Source organism: Dendrobates tinctorius, unplaced genomic scaffold (assembly GCF_039654945.1).
Source record: "Dendrobates tinctorius isolate UK_male_01 unplaced genomic scaffold, ASM3965494v1 ptg000059l, whole genome shotgun sequence".
Taxonomy (NCBI): Eukaryota; Metazoa; Chordata; class Amphibia; order Anura; family Dendrobatidae; genus Dendrobates; species Dendrobates tinctorius.
In genome coordinates, this window is record NW_027361727.1 from 10,776,031 (window position 1) to 10,798,866 (window position 22,836).

The following is a 22,836-nucleotide window of genomic DNA, read 5'->3' on the forward strand; positions in this document are numbered from 1 at the left end:
GCCGAAGCTCTCCCCAGCCGCAGGTGGAGCAGTGCCGGAGCTCTCCCCAGCCGCAGGTGGATCAGTGCCGGAGCTCTCCCCAGCCGCAGGTGGAGCAGTGCCGGAGCTCTCCCCAGCCGCAGGTGGAGCAGTGCCGGAGCTCTCCCCAGCCGCAGGTGGAGCAGTGCCGGAGCTCTCCCCAGCCGCAGGTGGAGCAGTGCCGGAGCTCTCCCCAGCCGCAGGAGGATCAGTGCCGGAGCTCTCCCCAGCCGCAGGAGGATCAGTGCCGGAGCTCGCCCCAGACACAGGAGGATCAATGCCGGAGCTCTCCCCAGCTGCAGGTGGAGCAGTGCTGGAGCTCTCCCCAGCCGCAGGTGGAGCAGCGCCGGAGCTCTCCCCAGCTGCAGGAGGATCAGTGCCGGAACTCTCAACAGCCCCATGATCACTGACACGTGTTTGTGCTGAAAAAATGCCCAGATCCACTACTGATTGTTGCACAATGTGATCTTCATTCATTGACATGGAGGGTTCAGAGTCAATTATCACTGACGGTTCAGAGTCCATTATTATTGCAGTGTGGTCTCCATTCACTGACATGGAGGGTTCAGAGTCCATTATAATGTTTGTATCTGTTGCAGACATTCATTCACAGCACCGAGTGGAGTCTCACTCACAGCACTGAGCGGGGTCTCGCACACAGTGACAGTACAGGGGACACTTACTTTATCACTTACAGGAGCTGAGCTCCCTTCATTGCTGTACACAGAGTCCACTGCGGTTAACCCCTTGGCTGCTGACACACTTTCCTCTGCAGCGCTCCCAGCATTGTCTGCTGCCTCAGACCCCTCACATTGTGCGGCTGATATAAGTGCTGCATTTCTTACCAGACATCCTTGCCCCACACTGTGCACAATTTCAGATTTAATGTCCTTACTAATGGAGTGTTTTCTATTCTCCTTCTGGGCTCTGGCTCCCCTCTTTTTCTCCACAGCCCAAGTTTCCTTTCTGGGCACAGAGTTCACATCTTTGTCCAGGTTTCCTTTCCGAATGTCCAGCTCTCGTCTGCAAACATCCAGGCTCTCACATTTCATCAGTTTTATCTTTGGATCAGTCTCATTCTTAATTTCATCTTGTAATTTGCTGATTTGCATTTCCAGCTTAAAAATGCTTTGCCTTGTAACTTTACCACTCAATCCAGCAACATAACAAGCAGGTTTAGAAGACTCACCAGCCACCATTTCCAGTTTTCCATTACCATCAGGTCCATGCGGCAGGCTAGGGGCTTTCCCTGGATCATCAGCCCAGCTTCCCTACCCTCCACCTGGGTCAGAAGCCATGCCTCCGCCCTGCTGGGAGCTCACAAACACACGTCTATCCTCTCCTATGGACAAGAATATAACAATTATAATACTGCCCCTATGTACAAGAATATAACTACTTTAATACTGCCTCCTATGTACAAGAATATAACTACTATAATACTGCTCCTATGTACAAGAATATAACTACTATAATACTGCCCCTATGTACAAGAATATAACTACTATAATACTGCCCCTATGTACAAGAATATAACTACTATAATACTGCCCCTATGTACAAGAATATAACTACTATAATACTGCCCCTATGTACAGGAATATAACTACTATAATACTGCTCCTATGTACAAGAATATAACTACTATAATACTGCCCCTATGTACAAGAATATAACTACTTTAATACTGCCCCCTATGTACAAGAATATAACTACTATAATACTGGCCCTATGTACAAGAATATAACTACTATAATACTGCCCCCTATGTACAAGAATATAACTACTATAATACTGCTCCTATGTACAAGAATATAACTACTATAATACTGCCCCCTATGTACAAGAATATAACTACTTTAATACTGCCCCCTATGTACAAGAATATAACTACTATAATACTGGCCCTATGTACAAGAATATAACTACTATAATACTGCCCCCTATGTACAAGAATATAACTACTATAATACTGCTCCTATGTACAAGAATATAACTACTATAATACTGCCCCCTATGTACAAGAATATAACTACTATAATACTGCCCCTATGTACAAGAATATAACTACTATAATACTGCCCCCAGTGGCGTAGCAACTGTTTGTGGCGCCCGGGGCGGTCGAAAAATTTGCCGCCCCTTTGGTCGTTGATAATTCGGAAGCATCCGAAGAGCCCACACTACACTCAAAGATCTAATTTTTAGTCTGCTACTAACTCTGCTATTATTTCTAAATTTCTAGACTTTCAACTTCTTGCAGTTCTCTATATGTATGTATTAGCTTGATGATGCTGGATGAAGACCTAATGGCTTTTTTTAATACTAATTTTTAATAATGTGACAGAAAAAAAAACAGAAAGTACAAATTATTTTGGCGGACAGGGGGCGGACACTGACAGCTTGGGGTCCCTGTGCAAGAAATGTGTCCGGGCCCCCCTCCTTTTATGGCGTCAAAGCTACGTGTGTGTATATATACATATATATATAGATTATTGATGTTATATAGCCACACACACACACATACAGGTATATATTACATAGTCTCCTTTATTATGTATATCCCAATCCCCCACACCCCTCATTGTCCTCCTCCCCTCGCATCCCATTATTGTCCTCTCCCCCACCTCCATCATTTTCTTCTCCACCACTATCTTTGCTTTCTCCCCCACCACTCCCATCATTGCCCATTCCACCACCTCCATCATTTCCTCCTCCTCCACCACCCCCATTTATTGCCCTTTCCACCACCACCATCATTGCATTCTCACCCACAACCCCATCATTGCCCTCTCGACCATCACCCCATCATTGTCTTCTCCCCATCACTGCCTTCTCCCCATCACTCCCATCATTGCCTGCTCCATCACCCCATCACTCCCATCATTGTCTGCTCCTTCACCCCATCATTGCCTGCTCCATCACCCCCATCATTGCCTGCTCCATCACGCCATCACTCCCATCATTGCCTTCTCCATCACCCCATCACTGCCTTCTCCATCACCCCATCACTGCCTTCTCCATCACCCCATCACTGCCTGCTCCATCACCCCCATCATTGCCTGCTCCATCACCCCATCACTCCATCATTGCCTTCTCCATCACCCCATCACTGCCTTCTCCATCACCCCATCACTGCTTTCTCCATCACCCCATCACTGCCTGCTCCATCACCCCCATCATTGCCTGCTCCATCACCCCCATCACTCCCATCATTGTCTGCTCCATCACCCCATCACTGCCTGCTCCATCACTCCCATAATTGTCTGCTCCATCACCCCATCATTGCCTGCTCCATCACCCCCATCACTCCCCTCATTGCCTGCTCCATCACCCCATCACTGCCTGCTCCATCACCCCATCATTGTCTGCTCCATCACCCCATCACTGCCTGCTCCATCACCCCATCATTGTCTGCTCCATCACCCCATCACTGCCTGCTCCATCACCCCATCATTGTCTGCTCCATCACCCCATCACTGCCTGCTCCATCACCCCATCACTGCCTGCTCCATCACGCCATCACTGCCTGCTCCATCACCCCCATCACTGCCTGCTCCATCACCCCCATCACTGCCTGCTCCATCACTGCCTGCTCCATCACCCCATCACTGCCTTCTCCATCACCCCCATCATTGTCTGCTCCTTCACCCCATCACTGCCTTCTAGACCATCACTCCCATCACTGCCTGCTCCATCATACACACAGACATACACACACAGAGACATGCATACATACATACACACATACATACACACAAGACACCACCTCTCTCCTCTCACCTGTCCGCAGCATCGCCAGCGCTTCCTCCCTCACACAGCAGCGGCCGCTGAATGATGACGTCATTCAGCGGCGCTCCTCTGTGTGAAACAGGAAGCGCGGCCTCCGGGCAGGAAGCAGGACGGACCCTTGCCGCTCCGTTCCTGCTATTCACTCTTGCAGGCAGCGGAGCTGCCGTGATCGCATCGCTCCCTGCCCGCCGCTGCACTGCACTGCAGGGTGGAATTGCTGCTGCCGCGCCGCCCCCACACACATGCCGCCTGGGGCGGACCGCCCCCCCCACGCTACGCCAGTGACTGCCCCCTATGTACAAGATTATAACTACTATAATACTGCCCCTATATAAAAGAATATAACTACTATAATACTGCCCCTATATACAAGAATATAACTACTATAATACTGCCCCTATGTACAAGAATATAACTACTATAATACTGCCCCTATGTACAAGAATATAACTACTATAATACTGCCCCTATGTACAAGAATATAACTACTATAATACTGCCCCCTATGTACAAGATTATAACTACTATAATACTGCCCCTATGTACAAGAATATAACTACTATAATACTGCCCCTATGTACAGGAATATAACTACTATAATACTGCCCCTATGTACAAGAATATAACTACTATAATACTGCCTCCTATGTACAAGAATATAACTACTATAATACTGCCCCTATGTACAAGAATATAACTACTATAATACTGCCCCTATGTACAAGAATATAACTACTATAATACTGCCCCCTATGTACAAGATTATAACTACTATAATACTGCTCCTATGTACAAGAATATGACTACTATTATACTGCTCCTATTACAAGAATATAGCTACTATAATACTGCCCCTATGTACAAGAATATAGCTACTATAATACTGCCCCTATGTACAAGAATATAACTACTATAATACTGCCCCTATGTACAAGAATATAACTACTATAATACTGCCTCCTAGCTGTGAGGTTGTGTGTCAGTGGTTCTCCTGATGTCTGGAGCAAGCCCAGGGAGGGGCCACCCTGGGCGGGGAAGCTCCCCAAGCAAGGCCCTGGCTTCCATGCCTACACTGGGAGGAAACTCCCATCCTTCTCATGTGGATGGAAATCCCAGAGTTGCCTCTGCGGAAAATAAACCTCAGAATGGAAGTCCCAGCAGCATGGAGAAAGATCCTGTGTTGAAGCTCAGTACGGGAAAGAAACAAGAGAAAGCTTTGTCTGTGTGCAAGGATCTTGCAGTTAAACAGTCGACCAGTCAAGGCAAACAGTGTCCAGAGCCTGGAAGGAAATGCCAGGAGGCATCTTCTGCTGAGACCCTGAGTGCTGGAGGGCAGGTGGCTGCACAGAAGGTGAGGCAGAGTCCATCACCAGCTTCAGGTGTGCAGCTCACTCCAGGCAGACAGAGACGGACATCTCTGGAGAAGCAAACACTCCAGGAGAACCTTCAGCTGGGACATGTGGTGACCAGCATGGCGAGCTCTGGACGCACGAGATTGCAGGCTGGTGGCAGTGGTAAAAGTGTTGCGGAGGCTGGAGCCACAAAACCAGCGACATTAAAAACCAACGTGTCAACCCCTAAAGCAAGACCCCAGAAGGAGCCGCCGCGTGCCCCGGAGCTACAGCTGGCAGAGGAGATACCAGGACTGGTCAGGAGGATGGGTGAGTTGCAGCAGCAGAGGAATCTTCTGCAAATGGAAATTGACTGCATTTACAAGTTGAAGGCTGCTAATCCTGGGGATCACTCTGCATATGACCAGAGACTGAATGCACTGGGGGTAGAGCTGGCGACTGTGGTGCGGGACATAGACTGTGTGCTGGCGAGGATGGGGCCCCTGGCAGAGACATATAGGAACCAGGAGCGGTTTAGGTCCTGCACGCAGGACTCTGCTGGTTCCCGCACAGACATTGTCCCAGGTGGGACCCAGCAGCAGGTACGGCCGGTGCTGCAGCCCGCTAGCTTCTGTTTTAAGGAGGGTCAGATACTGCACCAGCAGCCGCAACTACCTGCGGCAGACCCCAAGCAGGAGCAAGAGGCTCAGATCCCAGCGGTACCACAAGTCCCAGCATGCCCAGCACAACAGCAAGACAGTGGACATGAGACTGCATCTACTGTTGGAGCCCAGGAGAGCACTAATTCTGGGGATATTGATACTGTTCATGTGGGGTTGGGGGCTGAAGGGGGTACAGAGACTGTGGTGGACATTGCGCATCCTGATGATGCTATTGAGATTGATGATGATGATGATGATAATAATGTGCAAAATGTCTGTAATTTCCCCCCTTTGGTTTCCAGCACACAAGGTGCAACAGGCCCCTCCTCTGCAGACCCTCGCCCTGTCAGTCAGCCCAGTGTGGCCCCACAGGTCCCTCCCAGTAATGTTTGGAGCCGCGGCGCTCCGTCCTTTACCTCCAGCGCCAATTACACCGGGCAGGCTTTCAAAAGGAGGAATGTTGTGCGGTTCAGGCACAGAGGTGCCAAGGAGGATCTGCCAGAGAGGAGGCTGGTGGTCAGGGAGCTTCTGTGCCGCCAGATGGGGTTTGCGCCGGTTAATATCTTGGCGGTCATCAATCTGCCAGACAGACAGGGCTATGACATCAGCTTTAAGCTTATGTCTGATCTGGACAGATTCTGGGCCAATTTCCCCAAGTTCAGGGATGCTGATGGCTGGAATAAGTTCAGCTTCATTCCAATATCTAAGCCGGATACCGCCACGGTTAATATCATCTTTTGGAATGAGGCTGTTCCCCCGCAGGACATTGTGGTGTGGCTCCGGAGGCATTGTGACCTTGTCTCCGACCTCACCAAAAACAGGGATGAGGACGGTATATGGACCGGTGGATGGAAGGTGCTGGTGAAACTGCGCCAGCACAACAATATCACGACTCACTTACCCAACTCCTTCTTTATCGGGAGGGAGAAGGGGGTTTGCTTCTACCCTGGGCAGCCACGAAAGTGTTTTAAGTGTGGTAAAGTGGGTCACCTGGCAAACACCTGTACCATGGTAAAGTGCAGCCTGTGCAGGGAAGTCGGCCACTTAGCGGCAGATTGCCAGAACATCAAGTGCAATCTCTGTGGGGAGATCGGCCACCCTCACAGGGACTGTCCTGATGCCTGGCACAATATATGCAAGCTCCTTCCTGATGAGGAGTTAGTGACAGGGACAGAGGCTCAGGAGGAGGAGGCTTTAATGTCAGGGACAGTACTGACCAGGTCAGAGGTCCACCAGGGGTCCGCTCAGGTAACATCAGAGCAGCTTTGTACAGAGGGGAGCATGGAGGTCGTCCCTCAGGTCCAGCAGCCACATGTAGCCGCCACTTCAGTATCACCATCTCTAGCTGAAGAAAGTGGCTGTAATCAGGTAAAAAGGAAAAAAAAAGACAAGGCCTCCCGTAAACCTGAGGAGGAGTATGTCACTAGCCAGGGTGGCAGGAAAAAAGTCCAGAGTTCGGCAGGTGTGATGGTCGTGTCCAATAAGTTTGATGCTTTGTCTGAGTCTGATGGGGACTTGGAGGAAGAGATAAAAAGAATAGAGACTGAGTATGACAGGGATGTAGCGGACCATCCCCCTACAAAACAGAAGCCCATACCTGCTGACACTGAGATACAGTCTGACATGGAGACCGGTGGTAGTCAGAACATCTATGACCCAGACTTATGATGGCGGCTTTTACGTCTCTGCTCCTCTGTTGTGGCATTGTGATGGCGGATTTCTCATTAAAAATAACATCCAGTAATGTGAACAGCATTAAGGTGAGGAGGACGAGGCACGCTGTCTATGACCATCTCCGATACCTGGACGCAGATGTCCTCTTTCTGCAGGAGACGCGGCTGACGACTCAGGGGCTCATGAGGGAGGCTGAGAGGGAATGGCAGTCTGGTCCCTCTTTTTGGTCACTGGCTGTGGAGTCGTACGCCGGGGTCGCCATTCTGTTTAACACCAGGGATGTGACAGTACATAGGATGAAGGAGGTGGTTATGGGAAGGTGTCTGGTCCTGGAACCGTGACGAGGGATGGTAGGATCTTGAATAACATAGTCCTGCAGGCCGGATTAGGGGACGTCTTTAAACGGGGAGGTCGAAAGCCAAAATTAACCTATTCCTGCTCCAATAGAGGCAGTAGAATAGATCTGGCTTTTGTAAGTCCCATGAAAGTCATTGGTGCCATGAGTGAGAGAGTCGTCCCATACTCAGACCATCTTGCCCTATATTTCTGCCTGGGGGCCACTAAGCGAGCTGATGTTGGTAGGGGGCTATGGAGACTCAATTCCAGCCTCCTCCATGATGTCTCTGTCCAGAGTTGTGTCCACTCCCTTTTGCAGGGTCATCTACAGAGAGTGGACTTCTATGACAACATGGCCGACTGTTGGGAGGACGTCAAGGATGATATCAGATACCTCTTGAAGAGACTGTCAGTTAAAAAGGGCAGGAGTAAGTATAGCCAGTACCTAAGGCTGCGCAAAGAATTGGAGTCACTCTATTCGGAGGGCGGGGGTAACAAAGAGAAGATCGACCGGTTGAAATCTGAGATAAGGCAGTATCAGTACTGCAGGTATACCTCCTTGGTTCTCGAACAGGATTATGGGATCTTAGGGGCACCTGATCCCTTTGAGAATTGCCGGGAGCGGGTGGCCAATAAATTGGTCACAGGTCTCATTGACTCCCAGGGTGTATTGCAGGAATCTCGGGAGGGTATCCTGGGCGTTGTGAAATCTTATTATGCTGACTTGTTTCAGAGGAAGGCTTTGGATAAACATAAAATGACTCAATTCTTGGAGGCAACTCCAGTGCCTGATGCTAATGATCTGGACTTTTCTCCTTTGACAGCAGAATTAACGGTGGAGGAGGTTAAGGAGGCCATTGATAAGTTACATCTGAAGAAGGCACCAGGTCCAGATGGTATAACAGCAGAATTTTATAAGAAATTCAGAGACCTCCTGGCTCCAGTTCTTGTGGATGTTTACAAAAATTGTCTAGAAAATCACCTGATGCCTCCATCCATGAGAGTGTCCTCATTAATTCTGCTGTCTAAAGGTAAGGAGCCGAGCGACATCAAGAACTGGAGGCCAATTGCCCTCTTGAATGTTGACAGGAAGATTCTGGCGAAGATCCTGTTTTCTAGGTTAGTCTGTTTGTCCCCGGCACTGTTGGTAGGCTCTCAGTTTGGCACGGTAAAAGGGCGGAACATCTCTGGAGCAGTCATCTTGATATGGGAGATGTTTGAGAGATGTAAAGCTCTGCGGTGTGGGAGATATGTTGTCAGTCTGGACCAGGCTAAAGCCTTTGACAGAGTTGATCATGATTATCTGTGGGCCACTTTGTCAAAGTACGGTATTCCAGGACAATTTGTGGATTGGCTGAAGACTTTGTACAGAGAGGCGGTGAGCTTTCCTCTGATTAATGGTTGGCAGGGTGGCACTTTTGGAGTTGAGGCGGGGGTGAGACAGGGCTGCCCGCTGAGTCCACTCCTGTATGTTTTTGCCATAGACCCGTTTCTGAGGTCACTGCAGGAGTGTAACTTTTGGGGGGTGCCGGTCCCCCACTGCTTGCCTCTGAAGGTGGTTGCCTACGTGGATGATGTGACGCTGGTGATATCTAATCCTCATGAGGTGCATATGTTGTCTGCGGCCATCAGAAGTTACTCAGGGGCCTCCGGGTCTCTGGTCAACCTTGAGAAGAGTCAAGCTCTGTGGACATTGCAATCTGACCCAGACTTTGATCTGCCGCAGTTTGTTAAGGCCTCTACCCATATTAAGATCTTAGGGGTGAAATTTGGGAGGGAAGATAATGCCAGCCTAAATTGGGAGGAAAAATTGGAGACCGCAAATGCAAAGGTTCAGCGATGGAAGAACTGGAGGCTGACTTACAGAGAAAGGGTTGCTATGTTGAAGACGTACCTGGTCCCCGTCTTTTTGTATGTCTCTGTCGTTTTTCCTTTGCCAGAATCCTTCTCGGCGAGGCTCCTCAGCCTGTTCTTCCAGCTCTTGTGGGGGAACAGGATGAACCTGATAAAGAGGGGAATAACGTACCTACAGCGGAGTGAGGGCGGGCTGGATATGTTAAATCCAAGGGTTTTCTTTGACTCCTTGTTTCTGAAAGTAAATTTTGGGAGCATGGATTCAAACAGTAGCTCCCTGTGGGCGAATAGTATCAGGTATTGGATATTGCCTTTTGCAGAATCTTGGGTGCGAGGCGGCAGTCTCAAGAGGAGGAGATGGACAGGTGACCACCTCCCCCAGTATCTGGAATATGGTCTGAAGTGTGTCAGGAAGTGGGGACTGGAGAAGTCTTACATTGAGAGTAATACGAGGAAAGATCTGTGTGCTCATATATGTAGGACTTTCTTCTACTCTCCACTGGCCCTAAGAGATTGTGCCACCAGGACCCTTCAGGACAGTCTCCGATTCCTCAACGGGAGGCGACTTCCAGCAAAGTTTTTTGACATTGCTTGGCTGTCGCTACATGGGAAACTCTTTGTGGGGGGGAACTTGAAATATTTAAGTGTTTCGGATCGGAACTGTCCCCTTGGTTGTCATCAGGAGGAAACCATGGAGCATTTTATTTGTGATTGCTGGGGAGGTAGGGAAATATGGACGGAAGTATCGACCAAGCTGAAAATCCCCAGACTGCTGTCCCTGAAATACCCTGACATTATCTATGGAGTCCCATCCACAGACGGTAACATCGACAGGGGGACAATGTACCTGATCAGTACCACCATTAAATATTACCACTGGCACATGAGAACCCGAGTGTCTCTCCACAGCGAGCCCTTCCATCCCGTCACCGCAGCCACAAAGATACTGTCAGAGCTCAGATGGATAAGAGCGATAGAGATAAAGAAAAGTCAGAGAAATGAGAAACTATGGAGGAATGTGTCCGTGGGATAATAACATGATCGTGTTACTAAAAGTGTTTATTTCATATTCTTACTTCCACAGGAGAGAACTCTAAGTTACCTTTATTCCTAATGCATTAATTTAGTTGTTTAATTATTGTCTGATGCATTCATGAGAATTTATGTTTTGTATTAAGGAAGAATTCTGTTTATTTTAAATGTATTTGTTGGTTTTATACAATAAAAATTGCCCCTATATACAAGAATATAACTACTATAATACTGCTCCTATGTACAAGAATATAACTACTATAATACTGCTCCTATATATAAGAATATAACTACTATAATACTGCCCCTTGTGTACAAGAATATAACTACTATAATACTGCTGCTATGTACAAGAATATAACTACTATAATACTGCTCCTATAAGAAGATATACGGGTGATGTGTGGTGTTTATGGGGTGGGGATGACAGAGGACACGGTGTAATAAATCCGCAGTTATTTACACGTTCTCTTCCTAGGTTTTGCGTTATCTCGTTTCCTCTGTTCTCCGTGTCGTCTGAATCAGCAGAAGTACAATATTCCAGACATCTGTCCACAGAGTAGATCGGGGTCTTCATACGTCAGGAGTTTCCACCCATTGTCCGCCGTGTGACAGGAGATGTTTATGAAGTTGAAGTCTTATTCTCAGGGTCCCATTATCGGACAGTGCGGATCCCCAGCAGGTCGCCGGACCCCCTGACTATAACATGTCGTATCACTTTGGGATTCGATTTTCGCTCCTTTCCTTCATCCTGAGGGGTTATTTATCGGTCTCGTCTATAGATGTGAAAGGTACGTAGTGGATCCCCCTATATTCACCGCACATAGGACACTGATAAGATGATGGGATCTGGATGACGTGCCGCCAAGTCTGCACCAGGTCTAGGAAATCTAGAAGAAACATGGAGAATTTACCAAAGAGAGAAAACTGAGGAACAGTCTGCAGCTCAGTTCTAAGGATGGATAATGGTGGGTGTAGTGGATGTAGTACCGGACCACCAGATGACATAATTCTGAGGACTCCCAAATAGCTGCACGATGACTACGACCCCTCAGACCCTGGTGAATGTCTTCTGGGGTCATATTATGGTCATCTGCAGTGGTCGGGTCACGTTGAGAGTTGTAGTGTTCTATGTATTGAATTCTATTAGAGTCATGTCTAGTGGTCAGTCGTATGTTGGGGATTGTAGTCTTCTAACCAGAGAAAGTAATAGAAATGTGTAATGCTCATGTCCCTTGGTTAGACTCTGTAGGGAGTTGTAGTCTTCCAAATATTGAATATATTAGAATTGTATTACTGACATGCCCAGCAGCCCGTTCATGTTGGGGGTTGTAGTGTTTTATGTATAGAGCATAATAAAATTGCACAATGGTCATGTCCGTTGGTTAGATTATGTTGGAGGTTGTAGTGCTTTACCTATAGAGTGCAATAGGTCATGTACAATGGAATCATGTTGGGGGTTGTAGTCTATGTATGGAGATGGTATTCATGTCCAGTGGTTGGGTCATGTTGGGGGTTGTAGTGTTTTATGTATAGAGCATAATAAAATTGCACAATGGTCATGTCCGTTGGTTAGATTATGTTGGAGGTTGTAGTGCTTTACCTATAGAGTGCAATAGGTCATGTACAATGGAATCATGTTGGGGGTTGTAGTCTATGTATGGAGATGGTATTCATGTCCAGTGGTTGGGTCATGTTGGGGGTTGTAGTCTTCTATGTATAGAGGATGAAAGTCATGTCCAGTGGTTGGGTCATGTTGGGGGTTGTAGTCTTCTACGTATAGAGGATGAAAGTCGTGTCCAGTGGTTGGGTCATGTTGGGGGTTGTAGTCTTCTACGTATAGAGGATGAAAGTCGTGTCCAGTGGTTGGATCATGTTGGGGGTTGTAGTCTTCTACGTATAGAGGATGAAAGTCATGTCCAGTGGTTGGTTCATGTTGGGGGTTGTAGTCTTCTATGTATAGATGATGAAAGTCGTGTCCAGTGGTTGGGTCATGTTGTGGGTTGTAGTCTTCTACGTATAGAGGATGAAAGTCATGTCCAGTGGTTGGGTCATGTTGGGGGTTGTAGTCTTCTATGTATAGAGGATGAAAGATATGTCCAGTGGTTGGGTCATGTTGGGGGTTGTAGTCTTCTATGTATAGATGATGAAAGTCGAGTCCAGTGGTTGGGTCATGTTGTGGGTTGTAGTCTTCTACGTATAGAGGATGAAAGTCATGTCCAGTGGTTGGTTCATGTTGGGGGTTTTAGTCTTCTATGTATAGAGGATGAAAGTCATGTCCAGTGGTTGGGTCATGTTGGGGGTTGTAGTCTTCTATGTATAGATTATGAAAGTTGTGTCCAGTGGTTGGGTCATATTGGGGGTTGTAGTCTTCTATGTATAGATGATGAAATTCGTGTCCAGTGGTTGGGTCATGTAGGGGGTTGTAGTCTTCTATGTATAGAGGATGAAAGTCATGTCCAGTGGTTGGGTCATGTTGGGGGTTGTAGTCTTCTATGTATAGATGATGAAAGTCGTGTCCAGTGGTTGGGTCATATTGGGGGTTGTAGTCTTCTATGTATAGATGATGAAAGTTGTGTCCAGTGGTTGGGTTATGTTGGGGGTTGTAGTCTTCTATGTATAGATGATAGTCGTGTCCAGTGGTTGGATCATGTTGGGGGTTGTAGTCTTCTACGTATAGATGATGAAAGTCGTGTCCAGTGGTTGGGTCATGTTGGGGGTTGTAGTCTTCTACGTATAGAGGATGAAAGTCATGTCCAGTGGTTGGGTCATGTTGGAGGTTGTAGTCTTCTATGTATAGATGATGATAGTCGTGTCCAGTGGTTGGGTTATGTTGGGGGTTGTAGTCTTCTATGTATAGATGATGATAGTCGTGTCCAGTGGTTGGATCATGTTGGGGGTTGTAGTCTTCTACGTATAGATGATGAAAGTCGTGTCCAGTGGTTGGGTCATGTTGGGGGTTGTAGTCTTCTACGTATAGAGGATGAAAGTCCTGTCCAGTGGTTGGGTCATGTTGGGGGTTGTAGTCTTCTATGTATAGATGATGATAGTCGTGTCCAGTGGTTGGGTCATGTTGGGGGTTGTAGTCTTCTATGTATAGATGATGATAGTCGTGTCCAGTGGTTGGGTCATGTTGGGAGTTGTAGTCTTCTATGTATAGATGATGATAGTCGTGTCCAGTGGTTGGGTTATGTTGGGGGTTGTAGTCTTCTATGTATAGAGGATGCTAGTCATGTCCAGTGGTTGGGTCATGTTGGGGGTTGTAGTCTTCTATGTATAGATGATGATAGTCGTGTCCAGTGGTTGGGTCATGTTGGGAGTTGTAGTCTTCTATGTATAGATGATGATAGTCGTGTCCAGTGGTTGGGTCATGTTGGGGGTTGTAGTCTTCTACGTATAGAGGATGAAAGTCATGTCCAGTGGTTGGGTCATGTTGGGGGTTGTAGTCTTCTATGTATAGATGATGATAGTCGTGTCCAGTGGTTGGGTCATGTTGGGGGTTGTAGTCTTCTACGTATAGAGGATGAAAGTCGTGTCCAGTGGTTGGGTCATGTTGGGGGTTGTAGTCTTCTATGTATAGAGGATGCTAGTCATGTCCAGTGGTTGGGTTATGTTGGGGGTTGTAGTCTTCTACGTATAGATGATGATAGTCGTGTCCAGTGGTTGGGTCATGTTGGGGGTTGTAGTCTTCTATGTATAGATGATGAAATGTGTGTCCAGTGGTTGGGTCATGTTGGGGGTTGTAGTCTTCTACGTATAGATGATGAAAGTCATGTCTAGTGGTTGGGTCATGTAGGGGGTTGTAGTCTTCTATGTATAGATGATGAAAGTTGTGTCCAGTGGTTGGGTCATATTGGGGGTTGTAGTCTTCTACGTATAGAGGATGAAAGTCATGTCCAGTGGTTGGGTCATATTGGGGGTTGTAGTCTTCTATGTATAGAGGATGAAAGTCATGTCCAGTGGTTGGGTCATGTAGGGGGTTGTAGTCTTCTATGTATAGATGATGAAAGTTGTGTCCAGTGGTTGGGTCATATTGGGGGTTGTAGTCTTCTATGTATAGAGGATGATAGTCGTGTCCAGTGGTTGGGTCATGTTGGGGGTTGTAGTCTTCTATGTATAGATGATGATAGTCGTGCCCAGTGGTTGGGTCATGTTGTGGGTTGTAGTCTTCTATGTATAGAGGATGCTAGTCATGTCCAGTGGTTGGGTTATGTTGGGGGTTGTAGTCTTCTATGTATAGATGATGATAGTCGTGTCCAGTGGTTGGGTCATGTTGGGGGTTGTAGTCTTCTATGTATAGATGATGAAATGTGTGTCCAGTGGTTGGGTCATGTTGGGGGTTGTAGTCTTCTACGTATAGATGATGAAAGTCGTGTCCAGTGGTTGGGTCATGTTGGGGGTTGTAGTCTTCTACGTATAGATGATGAAAGTCCTGTCCAGTGGTTGGGTCATGTAGGGGGTTGTAGTCTTCTATGTATAGATGATGAAAGTTGTGTCCAGTGGTTGGGTCATGTTGGGGGTTGTAGTCTTCTACGTATAGAGGATGATAGTCATGTCCAGTGGTTGGGTCATATTGGGGGTTGTAGTCTTCTATGTATAGATGATGAAAGTCATGTCCAGTGGTTGGGTCATGTTGGGGGTTGTAGTCTTCTATGTATAGAGGATGAAAGTCATGTCCAGTGGTTGGGTCATGTTGGGGGTTGTAGTCTTCTATGTATAGAGGATGATAGTCGTGTCCAGTGGTTGGGTCATGTTGGGGGTTGTAGTCTTCTATGTATAGATGATGAAAGTCATGTCCAGTGGTTGGTTCATGTTGGGGGTTGTAGTCTTCTACGTATAGAAGATGAAAGTCATGTCCAGTGGTTGGGTCATGTTGGGGGTTGTAGTCTTCTATGCATAGATGATGAAAGTCGTGTCCAGTGGTTGGGTCATGTTGGGGGTTGTAGTCTTCTATGTATAGAGGATGAAAGTCATGTCCAGTGGTTGGGTCATATTGGGGGTTGTAGTCTTCCATGTATAGATGATGAAAGTCATGTCCAGTGGTTGGTTCATGTTGGGGGTTGTAGTCTTCTATGTATAGATGATGAAAGTCGTGTCCAGTGGTTGGGTCATGTTGGGGGTTGTAGTCTTCTATGTATAGATGATGAAAGTTGTGTCCAGTGGTTGGGTCATGTTGGGGGTTGTAGTCTTCTATGTATAGATGATGAAAGTTGTGTCCAGTGGTTGGGTCATGTTGGGGGTTGTAGTCTTCTATGTATAGAGGATGAAAGTCATGTCCAGTGGTTGGGTCATATTGGGGGTTGTAGTCTTCTATGTATAGATGATGAAAGTCATGTCCAGTGGTTGGGTCATATTGGGGGTTGTAGTCTTCCATGTATAGATGATGAAAGTCGTGTCCAGTGGTTGGATCATGTTGGGGGTTGTAGTCTTCTATGTATAGATGATGAAAGTCATGTCCAGTGGTTGGTTCATGTTGGGGGTTGTAGTCTTCTATGTATAGATGATGAAAGTCGTGTCCAGTGGTTGGATCATGTTGGGGGTTGTAGTCTTCTATGTATAGATGATGAAAGTCGTGTCCAGTGGTTGGGTCATGTTGGGGGTTGTAGTCTTCTATGTATAGATGATGAAAGTCGTGTCCAGTGGTTGGGTCATGTTGGGGGTTGTAGTCTTCTATGTATAGATGATGAAAGTTGTGTCCAGTGGTTGGGTTATGTTGGGGGTTGTAGTCTTCTATGTATAGATGATGAAAGTCGTGTCCAGTGGTTGGGTCATGTTGGGGGTTGTAGTCTTCTATGTATAGATGATGAAAGTCGTGTCCAGTGGTTGGTTCATGTTGGGGGTTGTAGTCTTCTATGTATAGATGATGAAAGTCGTGTCCAGTGGTTGGGTCATGTTGGGGGTTGTAGTCTTCTATGTATAGATGATGATAGTCGTGTCCAGTGGTTGGGTCATGTTGGGGGTTGTAGTCTTCTATGTATAGATGATGAAAGTCGTGTCCAGTGGTTGGGTCATGTTGGGGGTTGTAGTCTTCTATGTATAGATGATGATAGTCGTGTCCAGTGGTTGGATAATGTTGGGGGTTGTAGTCTTCTATGTATAGAGGATGAAAGTCATGTCCAGTGGTTGGGTCATGTTGGGGGTTGTAGTCTTCTATGTATAGAGGATGATAGTCGTGTCCAGTGGTTGGGTCATGTTGGGGGTTGTAGTCTTCTATGTATAGATGATGATAGTCGTGTCCAGTGGTTGGGTCATGTTGTGGGTTGTAGTCTTCTATGTATAGAGGATGCTAGTCATGTCCAGTGGTTGGGTCATGTTGGGGGTTGTAGTCTTCTATGTATAGATGATGAAATGTGTGTCCAGTGGTTGGGTCATGTAGGGGGTTGTAGTCTTCTATGTATAGATGATGAAAGTTGTGTCCAGTGGTTGGGTCATGTTGTGGGTTGTAGTCTTCTACGTATAGAAGATGAAAGTCATGTCCAGTGGTTGGGTCATGTAGGGGGTTGTAGTCTTCTATGTATAGATGATGAAATGTGTGTCCAGTGGTTGGGTCATGTTGGGGGTTGTAGTCTTCTACGTATAGATGATGAAAGTCCTGTCCAGTGGTTGGGTCATGTAGGGGGTTGTAGTCTTCTATGTATAGATGATGAAAGTTGTGTCCAGTGGTTGGGTCATGTTGGGGGTTGTAGTCTTCTAAGTATAGATGATGAAATGTGTGTCCAGTGGTTGGGTCATGTTGGGGGTTGTAGTCTTCTACGTATAGATGATGAAAGTCCTGTCCAGTGGTTGGGTCATGTTGTGGGTTGTAGTCTTCTATGTATAGATGATGAAAGTTGTGTCCAGTGGTTGGGTCATGTTGTGGGTTGTAGTCTTCTACGTATAGAAGATGAAAGTCATGTCCAGTGGTTGGGTCATGTTGGGGGTTGTAGTCTTCTATGCATAGATGATGAAAGTCGTGTCCAGTGGTTGGGTCATGTTGGGGGTTGTAGTCTTCTATGTATAGAGGATGAAAGTCATGTCCAGTGGTTGGGTCATATTGGGGGTTGTAGTCTTCCATGTATAGATGATGAAAGTTGTGTCCAGTGGTTGGGTCATGTTGGGGGTTGTAGTCTTCTATGTATAGAGGATGATAGTCGTGTCCAGTGGTTGGGTCATGTTGGGAGTTGTAGTCTTCTATGTATAGAGGATGAAAGTCATGTCCAGTGGTTGGGTCATATTGGGGGTTGTAGTCTTCTATGTATAGATGATGATATTCGTGTCCAGTGGTTGGGTCATGTTGGGGGTTGTAGTCTTCCATGTATAGATGATGAAAGTCATGTCCAGTGGTTGGTTCATGTTGGGGGTTGTAGTCTTCTATGTATAGATGATGAAAGTCGTGTCCAGTGGTTGGATCATGTTGGGGGTTGTAGTCTTCTATGTATAGATGATGAAAGTCGTGTCCAGTGGTTGGGTCATGTTGGGGGTTGTAGTCTTCTATGTATAGATGATGAAAGTCGTGTCCAGTGGTTGGGTCATGTTGGGGGTTGTAGTCTTCTATGTATAGATGATGAAAGTTGTGTCCAGTGGTTGGGTTATGTTGGGGGTTGTAGTCTTCTATGTATAGATGATGAAAGTCGTGTCCAGTGGTTGGGTCATGTTGGGGGTTGTAGTCTTCTATGTATAGATGATGAAAGTCGTGTCCAGTGGTTGGGTCATGTTGGGGGTTGTAGTCTTCTATGTATAGATGATGAAAGTCGTGTCCAGTGGTTGGGTCATGTTGGGGGTTGTAGTCTTCTATGTATAGATGATGAAAGTCGTGTCCAGTGGTTGGGTTATGTTGGGGTTGTAGTCTTCTATGTATAGATGATGAAAGTCGTGTCCAGTGGTTGGGTCATGTTGGGGGTTGTAGTCTTCTTTGTATAGATGATGAAAGTCGTGTCCAGTGGTTGGGTCATGTTGGGGGTTGTAGTCTTCTATGTATAGATGATGAAAGTCGTGTCCAGTGGTTGGGTTATGTTGGGGGTTGTAGTCTTCTATGTATAGATGATGAAAGTCGTGTCCAGTGGTTGGGTCATGTTGGGGGTTGTAGTCTTCTATGTATAGATGATGAAAGTCGTGTCCAGTGGTTGGTTCATGTTGGGGGTTGTAGTCTTCTATGTATAGAAGATGAAAGTCATGTCCAGTGGTTGGGTCATGTTGGGGGTTGTAGTCTTCTATGTATAGATGATGAAAGTCGTGTCCAGTGGTTGGGTCATGTTGGGGGTTGTAGTCTTCTATGTATAGATGATGATAGTCGTGTCCAGTGGTTGGGTCATGTTGGGGGTTGTAGTCTTCTATGTATAGATGATGAAAGTCGTGTCCAGTGGTTGGGTCATGTTGGGGGTTGTAGTCTTCTATGTATAGATGATGAAAGTCGTGTCCAGTGGTTGGGTCATGTTGGGGGTTGTAGTCTTCTATGTATAGAAGATGAAAGTCGTGTCCAGTGGTTGGGTCATGTTGGGGGTTGTAGTCTTCTATGTATAGATGATGATAGTCGTGTCCAGTGGTTGGGTCATGTTGGGGGTTGTAGTCTTCTATGTATAGATGATGAAAGTCGTGTCCAGTGGTTGGGTCATGTTGGGGGTTGTAGTCTTCTATGTATAGATGATGAAAGTCGTGTCCAGTGGTTGGGTCATGTTGGGGGTTGTAGTCTTCTATGTATAGATGATGAAAGTCGTGTCCAGTGGTTGGGTCATGTTGGGGGTTGTAGTCTTCTATGTATAGATGATGAAAGTCGTGTCCAGTGGTTGGGTCATGTTGGGGGTTGTAGTCTTCTATGTATAGAAGATGAAAGTCATGTCCAGTGGTTGGGTCATGTTGGGGGTTGTAGTCTTCTATGTATAGATGATGAAAGTCGTGTCCAGTGGTTGGGTCATGTTGGGGGTTGTAGTCTTCTATGTATAGATGATGAAAGTTGTGTCCAGTGGTTGGGTCATATTGGGGGTTGTAGTCTTCTACGTATAGATGATGAAAGTTGTGTCCAGTGGTTGGGTCATGTTGGGGGTTGTAGTCTTCTATGTATAGAGGATGCTAGTCATGTCCAGTGGAGGGGTCACGTTGGGAGACGTGGAGTAATGTGTATATATATATTTATATATGCTCTTCCATGAAAACAATCATCTGGTGCATATTACATGTATTCCTGTCTCCATCTTGCACTTTGAGTGTATTATTGAGCAGCGCTGAATCACGGTGACTTTATGGAGGATTATGTGACACAGAACAAAAGAAGATTTTTTAATATAGCGGATCCTGACTTACCCGTCTTCCCAGGGATATCAGTGATGGGATTGCTTTTCCTTCCTTTTCCTCATACTTTTTAGTAACTTTTTGGGCACAATAGTTGAGAGTGTGATCTCTAGACTGTCTAGTCTAATGTTACACCAAATATTAGTTGCATTACTTTGCTCCAACAATTGATGCTAAAACCATACATGTCTATTATGTATAATAATGAGAAATTATCCAGGGTAAAGTATTGAACACCTGAAGAAAGAGAGATGGAAAAAGCCCTGTAAAGTCCTGACATCAGCTAAAATCTATCAGAAATTAGAAAGCCATCCTACCACTTAGTGACAAATAATATCAGAAGGTGCCACACCGGAAACATCTCATGAAGGGTAAGAGCAGTGAGCTGTCTCAAGACCTTCACAACCTTATTGTTGCAAAACATACTGATGGTATTGGTTACATAAGAATTTCTAAACTACTGATAGTTCTATTTAGCACTGTCAGGGCGATAATCCGGAAGCGGAAAGAACATCATTTCATCATAAACCAAACACGATCAGGTTCTCCACACCGGATTTCAGACAGAGGAGTGAAAAGAATTTCACAGAAAATGATAAGTAATGAACTCAATCTCAATGTACTGTCTGCATGCTCACCATGCAAGACTCCATTTCTGAACATGAAGCATGGTCAAGAGCATTTACAGTTTTACCATTTACATTTAGACAAGCCTGTGAATTACAGGGAGAATAGTCTGATCAGAAGAGACCAAAATTGAACTCTTTAGATGCCATAATACACAACATGTTTGGAAGCCAAAAGGCACTGCATATCACCCCAAAAACACCATACCTCCAGTGAGGTTTGGAGCTGGGAACATCATGGTGTGGGGCTGTTTTTCAGCATACAGCACTGGCAAATTTCAATAACTGAAGGATGGATGAAAAAATGTACCCACGCATTCTTGAAAAAATCTGCTGCCATATACCAGGATAATGAAAATGAAACAGGTGGGTATTTCAGCAAGACTATGATCCCAAACACACAGCCAAGGAAACTCAGTTGGCTTCAGAGAAATAAAATAAAGCTGCTAGAATGGCCGAGCCGATCACCGGACCTGACTCCAAAAGAGAATTTATGGAAGAAACTAAAGCTCAGAGATCATAAGAGGAGCCTACGGGACCTTCAGGATGTGAAAAGGGAGTGAAAGAATGGGCCAAAATCACACCTGAGCAATGCCTGCGACTAGTTTCTCCATACAAATGCATCTTGAAGCTTCATCACCAACAAAGGTTTTTGTACAAAGTATTAAATAAATTTCAGTAACAGTGGTCAATAGTTTTCCCTGTGTCATTTCTCACGATTACACAACTTAATTTAAGGACATCTATGATGATTTCTTTGCCTGTGTGGATTGGATTGGGTTGTTATCGACATCTGGTGAGAATTTTGTGTTAATAGAAATAGATTTACTACATATTTTCAGTATGTTATAATTTTCTATTTATTATCTAAAATTGCTACCTGCTAAGAATTATTAGCTGCCACTAGCAGTCTCATTATCACATCTTAATTTAGGCTTTGGATGAAAATGTCAAGCAGAATTTCTCACTATTTTCAAAATCTCTGCTTTCTGTCAGTGAATGAGAACAATCTTCTTTATATTCAGATGTTGAAAAAAACCCTCCAGACATAATACTTCTCAGAAATGTAAATTTTTTATGTATATTTGTAATCCAGTCTGAAAAACAAATCATCTGCAAAACTCTCACTTCTCAGCTGCAGGTTTGTCACAGTGTATCAGTGCAGGTAAAGCATATAAGTCAGGATTTTAGACCGTTTATGCTACAGATTGCCTAGGACTGGATACAACTGTAACGAACTCTCAGCTGTGAGAAGAATTTGATCACAATGGGTATAAACAAGATTTTTTTTTTTTGCAATTCACTGACCGCGAGCGGACATGTAGACATTGGAGAAGAATACGAAATTAACAAATTTAGATTTATCCGCAATATGGTCCCTTTAAGATGTAAGAAAGATAAAATCTTTGCACCCTTTGTCTGACACAATCCCAGCGATCGCTTTTAACCCCTTGCTTGCCATACATCTTTATCCATCGTTGCGTCCGTTTCAGACCTCACGCAATCAAAATGCAGAATAGCCGGCGTAGTTCTGGTGGAGAATCAAGACCGGTCACAGAAATTCAACTACACAATGGCGGAAAGTGCGTGCCAGGAGCTGGGCTTACAGCTGGCTAGCAAGGCTCAGGTCGAGAAGGCCAAGGGATACGGATATGAGACATGCAGGCAAGTCTTCCCATCATGTGATATTCTGTATCTCTTTTGTGCTGTTATATGAACTGAATGCAATAAAACTGCAGTGAAGACAGACACATAATCACTTCTCTCTGCTCTTTGCAGCTATGGATGGGTATCGGAACAAGTTGGGGTGATTCCGAGGATCCAAAACAACGAAAACTGCGGCAGGAACAAAACTGGGGTCCTCACCTGGAAGGTTGATCTCAACAAAATGTTCTTCAGCGCCTACTGTTTCAATGAGTCTGGTGAGTGAGCATGACTGCTATAAAAAGGTGTCTCATTACCAATCTCATGATGGGTTAAACAAGTGAGCTGTCTCATGACCTTCACAACCTTATTGTTGCAAAACATACTGATGGCATTGGCTACATAAGAATTTCTAAACTACTGAAAGCTCCAGTTAGCACTGTCGGGACGATAATCTGGAAGTGGAAAGAACATAATTTCACCATAAAAATTTCTCCCCACAAGATTTCAGACAGAGGACTGAAAAGAATTATCACAGAAAACAATAAGTAATGCACTCAACCTCTATGTCCTGTATACAGGCAGGATTAGTAAAGTGGACAGAGC

General features: G+C 45.7%; 1 protein-coding gene across 2 annotated transcripts in view; it reads left to right on the forward strand.

The window, feature by feature from the left end:
- The first annotated feature begins 204 nt into the window (after positions 1 to 204).
- LYVE1 (lymphatic vessel endothelial hyaluronan receptor 1) overlaps positions 205 to 22,836 on the forward strand; it is a 28,425-nt gene continuing 5,793 nt past the window's right edge. Inside the window, exons 1-3 of one of the 2 annotated variants that reach the window (XM_073578391.1) lie at positions 205 to 320; positions 22,080 to 22,251; positions 22,366 to 22,508. In XM_073578391.1, coding sequence (XP_073434492.1) covers positions 296 to 320; positions 22,080 to 22,251; positions 22,366 to 22,508 — 340 coding nt within the window. In that variant the 5' untranslated portion in view covers positions 205 to 295. Of the gene's footprint in view, positions 321 to 11,355; positions 11,488 to 22,079; positions 22,252 to 22,365; positions 22,509 to 22,836 lie in introns of those variants that run through there. The other variant, XM_073578390.1, reaches the window with a different exon arrangement.